At 33.9% G+C, this 9,421-nt stretch overlaps 1 protein-coding gene across 5 annotated transcripts in view; it reads right to left on the minus strand.

Annotated features, from left to right (window-relative positions):
• LOC100632928 (sphingomyelin phosphodiesterase-like) overlaps positions 1-9,421 on the minus strand; it is a 13,101-nt gene that overhangs the window by 1,332 nt on the left and 2,348 nt on the right. For 2 of the 5 annotated variants that reach the window (XR_002185870.1, XM_019999752.1), the window contains exons 1-12: positions 8,991-9,126; positions 8,751-8,937; positions 8,611-8,705; positions 7,580-8,202; positions 7,347-7,511; positions 6,597-6,714; positions 6,361-6,464; positions 6,139-6,308; positions 5,961-6,074; positions 5,835-5,912; positions 5,044-5,217; positions 412-513 (exon numbers count right to left, since the gene is read on the minus strand). Coding sequence is in view for 4 of the 5 variants with exons in the window: in XM_019999752.1 (XP_019855311.1) it covers positions 412-513; positions 5,044-5,217; positions 5,835-5,912; positions 5,961-6,074; positions 6,139-6,308; positions 6,361-6,464; positions 6,597-6,714; positions 7,347-7,511; positions 7,580-7,858 (1,304 nt within the window). In the remaining variant the exon portion in view is untranslated. Of the gene's footprint in view, positions 1-411; positions 514-4,224; positions 4,474-4,519; positions 4,615-4,659; positions 4,847-4,889; positions 4,992-5,043; positions 5,218-5,834; positions 5,913-5,960; positions 6,075-6,138; positions 6,309-6,360; positions 6,465-6,596; positions 6,715-7,346; positions 7,512-7,579; positions 8,203-8,610; positions 8,706-8,750; positions 8,938-8,990; positions 9,127-9,421 lie in introns of those variants that run through there. The other 3 variants (XM_003388488.3, XM_019999750.1, XM_019999749.1) reach the window with 3 other exon arrangements.

Below are 9,421 nucleotides of genomic sequence, written 5' to 3' on the forward strand. Positions count from 1 at the left end.
CAATCTAAATGCACAAGCTCGTACATGCAATAAAATTAAAAGGAATTTATGCAATTGTAACATGAGAGAGAGAGAGGGGGGGAGGGAGTTTAATGTGCATAATGTACACATAAAACAATGTACATTGTATATGTATCTAACCTCAAAATCAGAGTCACTGTCCCTCGCAGTATAAAACTTGCTATTCTTCGTCTTCTTAGTCCCTCCCCCTCCTCTCTCCTCCAGTTCTGAATCACTTCTTTCGCTTTCAATATCAAAATCATANTTANTNTTTCTGNGCTACGCGAGACTAACAAACCCCCCCTAGATCCGCCCCTGGATAGGAATAAGTGGTTACGCTAGGACCTAGGTATAATATACTACAAGAAAAATTTTTAATAATCAAATAGTTTGTGTATTTTCTTTTCTTACCCATATGGTCTAGGTGGAGTGTTGGGTTCAAAGTCCACCATAAAATGAAACCTGTCCTCATGACAATGTCCAAAGAATTGACCAGCAATGGTATTCTCAAACCTAAAGGTACATAAGTGTACAAGTAAATAACAATGGACTCTATTGTGTCTATTCATATACAATACATGTATTGAGGGCATACAACTTTTTCATAAAAGAACTATGGATAGCAAATAGCTAACATAAAACCACTGGCATAAAACCACAGGATTTGGTATATTAAAATTTTTACAGTATGGTGCTCTAAAAATTATCTTGGGCATAGTCCATGGTACTTCATCAAAAGTTGCAAAAAGAAAATTCTTTATTTTTCTATACATATACATGTTCTTATGTTGCTTTAACTATTTTCATAAAAATTAATTTTTTACAAAATTTTAAAAGTTGCTCTAAAATTTGACAAAAAGTCCCTGTATTATAGTACACGGTCATTGGCCAAATTTTGTCAAAAATGTCAAGGAGAGAATTCTCCATTAAAAAAAATTATCTGATGCATATGCATGTACTTATGTTGTTTAGAAAGTTTCGGCTAATTTCAATCAAAATTAATTTTTTTACAAATTTTTACAGTTTCTCCAAAAATAGGCTAAAGACCATGCACTACATGTATGTACAGTGTCTTTAGCCGAATTCAATCAAAATGGTAAGGAGGATTCTGCATTTTTTAAAAACACAAACATTTTATTTCCATTGAGATAAATTGTTATTCTATAAATTTTCAAAGTTGCTCCAAAAGTTTTGTTCTTTTATAAGGCTTGCCAAATTGAGCATAAAAAACAATCTGATTTTACCTCAATGCAATTTTTTTATAATTTGTACTCCAAACACTAGTGCAGTCAGCACCATCACCAGGTGAGATATGACCCAGTACATGAACCTTCATTTCTTTCTTCTCAGCATCAAGTAACTTCTCAACAAACCATTGTAACATTCCATCAGGATCAGTACCGTTGATCAATGAAGCACTATGGTGCAATGGACTCGCCAGCTGGAATTCACCTGAGTGATATGTGTCACAAGTCACAACTGTTACTTGTACTGTGATATTTTAAGCAATTTGAAAAAATTATTATTGACTGCATAGTTATAATGATAATTAAAAATAAGCTATGGGTGTGGTCAAGAAATCATGGCACATGGGTAGGAGAAAGAAGAAAAGCTGAAATTTATTTTAGCATCTGAAGGTCTATTCAAAGAAAGAGTTGGCACAAAAAATTTTCCTAGATATTTAAAAGACACTGAGAGAGTTTGGTTGCTCCTGATTTTTCTAGTAACGTCTGAAAAATTTTCAAAGAGGCTAAATCACAAACTTTGAGCAACTGTAACTCACAAACAATGAAGTTAGGACAAAATTGTTCTTTTAGTTTTTTGTTAGATGAGATTTTTTACCTCTGAAGCAAATCTCAGCCCTGTAGAGTGAAACACAAGCTCTCACTTGGAGAGAGGTCCCCTGGTTTAGCACTGAGTTCACAGCTTTTGGCCCGTGCCATCGGCCATGGGATGCTACAAGAGCATAACTAAATGAAAGAAAGCAACTTTATCTGTTGCTAGAAGAAGAAATATAGCTCTAGACTGCTCAGACAAAAAGATATGTGTGGACAGAATGACAACCCAACTGCTTAGTACCCGCCTACGCAAGCGTGGCGAGTCCAATAACCACCTAAAAGTTACTGAAACCAGACTATGACAAAATATACTATCACTCACCAGTTTTGATTATTACAATAGTTTGTCTGTAATGAAATAATTCTTATTCCATTGTAATCAACAGAATAAAAACCACCGCTACAAAAAAGACTTGTTAAAACTATTATTAAAAATAATAAGAACCTTTTAAATGTACTATATGCATCAGTTGTGTACAGCCATTTCTTTAACTTGTCAGCAGCATCATCATATAACCATGAAATCGAATTAGATCCAGTGACATAAGATGGAGGAAAACTAAAAATTTAACAGAATCAAAAACACAATAATACTATAAATAGCTTGTACCTGTTGACTGGATCACTCTCATGATTACCAAATGAATAGAACACAGGTTTATTAGGAAGATACTGATCAAATAAATCAATGAGTTTATTAAAAATTAAAGTTTGATTAGCTCTAGTTTGATCCCAGTCATTATGAGCTGGTAAATCTCCAGTCAAGTAAATCCAATCAAACTATTATAACAGAGATACCAATAAATATGGCATCAAGAACTATACATGTATTTTGTCTCACTTGATCTTGTGTTGCATTGAGATGCTCCATTAAGTTTACAACAGTTTGTAGTGGTACATCACAGTGAGCATCGCCCCAAGCACCTGCTGAGTTGTCTGGAGTTCCTGAAAAACAAAAAGAGGGAAATTAAACAATGTGAAAACAAAAAATTGGCCAATAAAGAAATAGGTAGAAGATTTCTCCTGAATGTACACAATTTAATTATAACACCCAACCATGCACATGTGTAAAGTAACTGGTAAAAACAATTGTTCTAGATCACTGATACCTTTTTCCACTCAGTATTCCTACCTGATGATGCATCTGTTCTCTTCTCACTTCAAACCCCTGCTCAGACTCTGGACTCAATTGAAATCTCCATCGAAGACGTTTTGTCTGCTCTCGTCTCTCTCAACCCATCTAAAGCTACAGGTATAGATGGTATTCCTGCTCACCTTCTAAAATCCTGTGCCACGCCTCTTTGTGAGCCCATACACCATCTTTTTGTTCAGTGTTTTGCTCAGTCATACCTTCCATTAGAATGGAGGACCCACCTAATAACCCCTATTCATAAATCTGGTAATAAGAGCTCCGTAACTAATTACAGGCCCATCTCTCTCCTATGTTGTATTTCCAAAGTTTTGGAGAAAATTATTTTTGACAAGATAGCTGATTTTATCCAGCCTCATTTTGTTTCTCCACGTCAATTTGGTTTTCTTAAAAATCGACCTACTCCAACAATTGGTGGCCTATCTCTCAGCAATAGATCTATTTGATTCTTTCTCTAACAAATGCCAGATAGACGTAATTTTTCTTGATATTCTGTACCTCTCATCTCGTCTTCAATGTGTCTCAATACACAACAGTAAGTCTGGCTTACTACCTGTAGTGTCTGGAGTCCCGCAGGGGAGTCTGTTAGGACCACTCCTTTTTATCATAAACGACTTTCCCTTAATGGCAAATCTTTCCTCAATGTATTTGTTTGCAGATGATAGCAAATGCAGCAAGATAGTGGAATCTTTTGATGATTGTGACTCATTGCAAGAAGATTTAAATAGCATCTAGACAATGGAGTGTAAATTCCAGACTTTCCTTCAATCTAGAGAAATCTTCACTAATCACATTTTGCTCAATGCGTCACTCTCCTCCTACTACATCAATGGCCAGACAATTCCCCGGAAACTCGTCATTAACTAGATAACCATTATGATTAATCATTTTAAAATAATTTTGATTCTAACAATGCATGCACTTATCACTTTATCTGTCCTTGCTATAAATGTTCTCTCATTCCTACCTGTTCTTCTCTCTCTCATTAATTATTTTTCTCAGGGTGCAGTTTCGAGTAAACCATATCCCCTCAGACTATCCTTCTGTTTCCTCTATCTTCTCTGTCCTTCTCACTCCCCGTTGTCTCTGTCTATAAAATTTATAATAATAATAGTAATAATAATAGTTAACGCCTATATATGCGATGAATATATTATCACTATAACAATGACCTCATTTTAAACAGGATTGTGAACAACTTATAATTTTATTAAAAGCCGCAGCGATGATAACTAATGCCATTGTATGATTTATTGAAAAACACACAATCTACATGTATATAATAAAAATATAAATTCTAATTAACAGTGGTCATGGGATTTTTCATATAACATTGTCTCATATATCTCTTCTTTAGTCAAAGGTACTTCAGTGATAGCATGACATGCATAAATACTGCTGAAAGTTGTCAAACAATTGCAGGTATTCTGTTTCTGACAGTTTCCATTACACTGAGACTCCATATTGTATGACTTGAAAAAATAACTGTAAATGGGTAGAATATCATAGTAATAATTATATGTAAACTTACTGGTAATATTTCAAAAATAGAGTATTGTTTTTGAGAAACTCCTTCAGTAAAGATAACCAACTATCAGGTGTGAGATTAGTCATATTGTATGCATCCTATATGTTCATGATAATATATCATTACAATACTCATTGTCTTACTTTAGCTGAGTATTCATGGATCCATTTTGGTTTATTAGTAAGATTAGCATCAGTAATGTTTAGTATGTATGTATCATGATCCAGTACTTGTCTAGAGGACCCATTGTAATTACCATCAACAGTATAAATTCTGTATCCTGGATTCTGCTCAGTATAAGTGGTTACACTAGGGCCTAAATACAATATACTATACAAAGATTTAATTAATGAGATATTTCTTTGTATCTTACCCATATGGTCTAGGAGGAGTGTTGGCTTCAAAATCCACCATAAGATGAAACCTGTCCTCATGACAATGCCCAAAGAACTGGCCAGCAATGGTACTCTCAAATCTAAATCATTTATAAACAATTAAATTTTGATTTAAAAAACACGAAAAAATACCTCAATGCAATTTTCTTATAATTTGCACTCCAAGCATTAGAGCAGTCAGCACCATCACCTGGTGAGATATGGCCCAGTACATGAACCTTCATTCCTTTCTTCTCAGCATCAAGTAACTTCTCAACAAACCATTGTAACATTCCATCAGGATCAGTCCCATTGATCAGCAACCACCTAAAAGTTACTAAAACTAGACTACCTTAAGGAGACAATTATTAGCGTGTACTTATTTTAGCGATTTTCATGGTACTGACATTTGGCTGGTACTTAATTTAGCGTTTTTGACCATTTGGTATTAATAACTTCTAGAAGAATTAAAGCGGGGGTGAGCCTAAGCAAGCTATAGATTATGTGCTGTGATTTACATGTATGAGCAAGCAAAGCAATTGCACAAGTCTAAATACACTAATACAGTAGATCTTGTTGCATTAATCTTGCTTAAACTGCTTCATCACTGACTCTGCAGCCATTAACATGTAAAGTTATCTTGCTTACAGTTAGAAGCAGTAACTGAACGAAGAAGATTGTCATCTGCTTTGTTAACCTAGGCTAACTGCTAGAGAAGTCTTTGGACAGCAGTTCAGTATTATCTTGCTGACCCTTTGCTGCAAATAAACTCAGACTTGCGACGGCCGCCATTTTATTCATTGTAACCACACCCACTTTCAATTAAAAATTAAAATTAGCGCAGACTTAAGTTAGCGATTTTTTTAAAATCGCTAAAATTCGCTAAATTAAATACCCGCAAACAATTGTCTCCTTAAGGTATGACAAAATATACTATCACTCACCAGTTTTGTTTATTACAATAGTTTGTCTGTAATGAAATAATTCTTATTCCATTGTAATCGACAGAATAATAACCACCACTACAAATAAAAATAATAAATTGGAGCAATGATAGGTATTACAAGAACCTTTTAAATGTATTATATGCATCAGTTGTGTTAAGCCATTTCTTTAACTTGTCAGCAGCATCATCATATAACCATGAAATGGAGTTAGACCCAGTGATATAATTTGGAGGGAAACTAAAATAAAAGAATACAGTACACACCATTGATAGCAATAGCATGTACATGTTTGTTGTTATACCTGTTGACTGGATCGCTCTCATGATTACCAAATGAATAGAACACAGGTTTATTAGGAAGATACTCATTAAATAAGTCAATCATTTTGTTAAAAATATCAACTTGGCCTGATCTTGTTTGGCTCCAGTCATTATGAGCTGGCAAGTCGCCAGTCATGTAAATCCATTCAAACTATTTTGAGGAAATTTATCAGCAACTGTAAGCAACAATAACACCATCTCACTTGATCTTGTGTTGCATTGAGATGCTCCATTAAGTTTACAACAGTTTGTAGTGGTATATCACAGTGAGCATCACCCCAAGCACCTGCTGAGTTGTTTGGATCTCCTATTGTCAAATAGAACAACAAAAAATATGACACTGTTTATAATAATTATAATATTAAACAAAATTTTCATTCAATTAGATTTTATCACAATCATGTACAGATAGAAATACATATATGCATAAGATTAATACCTTTTGGTAGTGGTGGTCTACAGCATAATGGTTCATCACAACGAGCTTGAAGGCCAGGAGTATACTGAGGGTCCCAATGAATATCAGAAATATGAAGAATTCTGTTAGTAATGTTTACCTATTGGGGCGAAGTTATCAAAATTAGTGATTGATTATAGTAAGAACTGTTACAGTGATTATACATAAAATTATGTACGCTGGGTATTACTATAAGCTGTGGTAATAAAATTGGCACCTATAAAAATGAGTGGACTCGCTGCGCTTGCATAGCTTTCATAAGAAATTGAATAACAAGACACTTTATGAACACTTTCATTCATCAAATCACAAACTTTATCGTTACGATGATAAAAGTTCTCATTACATTGATATGCACAATAGAGTAGCATTCATCTTACAGCAATAACATTTTTAAACGGCTACAATAATAATTATTTCTTAGAAAAAAATTTTAAATAACAAGAAAACGAATACTTTCATTTAGTAAATTTATAAATTAATATCATTCACAAGCTCTACAAACTATAACACTATGATCAAAACATTGATATACATAATAGAACAACATTCATCACATGACAATGACATTAAACAGCTACGGTAATTAGTAGTGGGTTTACAATACACTCCAATCAACTGTGTGCATACACAAAAATGAAATGAATCATTATCTATGTCACTAGCATAAGTAATCTGCATGTGATCATAAGGAAGACTAATTTAATTATATAGTAGTTAATGTACACATACTTTTGGAGGATGATATGGTTTAATGGGAGGTTTGCCACCAGGTATGGTGACATTCCATTGTTGATTAAAAGGATCATACGTTGAGCCACACTTGTCATCTAGAACGGTGCCACAGATCTCACGCGAGGAAAGAGCAGTATGATCGAACACATAGAGAACCTCATCCTACACATGAATATTCATTTTTTAAGTTTTTATGTATATTGAAAATGAAATTGATAATTGTACTCTACCTTGAACTCGGGTATAATCAGCTTACAGATACGCTCGTCAGCACGGCCAGACTTCTCACAGTATTCTATTGCAGCTTTCTCTATCAACTCCTGACTGACATGCAGTTTGGCTAGTTTCCGAACAGTTGTCACCAGCCCTATACAAGTGTCGCACAATATGCTGGAGCCCAGGCCCGACTTAGACAAGTCTATGCCCTTCAAAGAAGCCAATAAAACTGGCCGAGTGACATACAACAGAGCTAAGCAGAGAAACACGAAAGAACACCCTTTCTTTTCCATCTTTCTCTCTTCGCAAAACAAACAAAATTAATTTCCTGTGGCTTAAATCACACCACCACCACACCTTCAAACAAGGCGGAGTTTTAAAAATTAATTATTTTTGACAATAATAAAATTAATGTGAACATAAAGCAGTAATGTAATAAGACATTTTAATGTTAATTGTATCTTAGCAGTGGTCATGTGCTTTCGCATACAGCATCATTTGTTCTTTTGTCACAGTCTTTGGTGATACAGCATCACAGGCAGAAGCATTACCGAAAGTTGTTAAACAGGAACAGATTGTAGAATGCTGACAGGAGCCAGAGCACTGAGAATTCATATCGAATGATTTAAAAAAGAAACTAGATAGAGAAACATAAAAACAGAGGGTAATAGACTACTAGTAGTAAAATAATAGTAATTTAAACCAAGAAATTTACTAGCACTAGTATTAGATTTGTATAAGGAATAAAAAGAATATGCAGTACATTTAGAGGTTACATAAGTGCCTATAATAAACGATTATGATACTTTACTAAATCCAGTGCCATCATAATGATCTATGCAATGCATTGCTAACTTAGGCTTGATCACCCTTTACATTTTTCAAAACTGAATTTTTAAAATGAGCAGGCTATAGTGCATTAAAATTTTGCCAAATAGCAATGGCAATTGTCACATAATAGTACTACTTATAATGGCAAAAATTTCCAGCAATAGTAATATTAAACATTATATGCCAGATAGAAGGTATGTAATGGCACACTTACTGATAATATTTTAAAAAGAGATCGTTATTAGTTAAAAATTCCTTCAGCAAAGATAACCAGCCATCAGGTGTGAGATTAGTCATATTGTATGCATCCTATATGTTCATGATAATATATCATTACAATACTCATTGTCTTACTTTAGCTGAGTATTCATGGATCCATTTTGGTTTATTAGTAAGATTAGCATCAGTAATGTTTAGTATGTATGTATCATGATCCAGTACTTGTCTAGAGGACTCATTGTAATTACCATCAACAGTATAAATTCTATATCCTGCATTCTGATAGGAATAAGTGGTTACGCTAGGACCTAGGTATAATATACTACAAGAAAAAATCATGATTAATCAAACAGTTTGTGTATTTTCCTCTCTTACCCATATGGTCTAGGAGGAGTGTCGGGTTCAAAGTCCACCATAAGATGAAACCTGTCCTCATGACAATGTCCAAAGAACTGACCAGCAATGGTGTTCTCAAACCTAAAGGTACATAAGTGTACAAGTAAACAACAATAGACTCTATTGTGTCTATTCATATACAATACATGTATTGAGGGCATACAATTTTTTCATAAAAGAACTATGCATAGCAAATAGCAAACATAAAACCACTGGCATAAAACCACAGGATTTGGTATATTAAAATTTTTACAGTATGGTGCTCTAAAAATTATTTTGAGCATAGTCCATGGTATTTCATTAAAAGTTGCAAAAAGAAAAGTCTTTATTTTTCTGATACATATACATGTTCTTACATTGCTTTAGCTATTTTCATCAAAATTAATTTTTTACACAATTTTAAAAGTTGC

This window comes from Amphimedon queenslandica, unplaced genomic scaffold (genome assembly GCF_000090795.2).
Source record: "Amphimedon queenslandica unplaced genomic scaffold, v1.1 AMPQUscaffold_13241, whole genome shotgun sequence".
In the NCBI taxonomy this organism is placed as follows: domain Eukaryota; kingdom Metazoa; phylum Porifera; class Demospongiae; order Haplosclerida; family Niphatidae; genus Amphimedon; species Amphimedon queenslandica.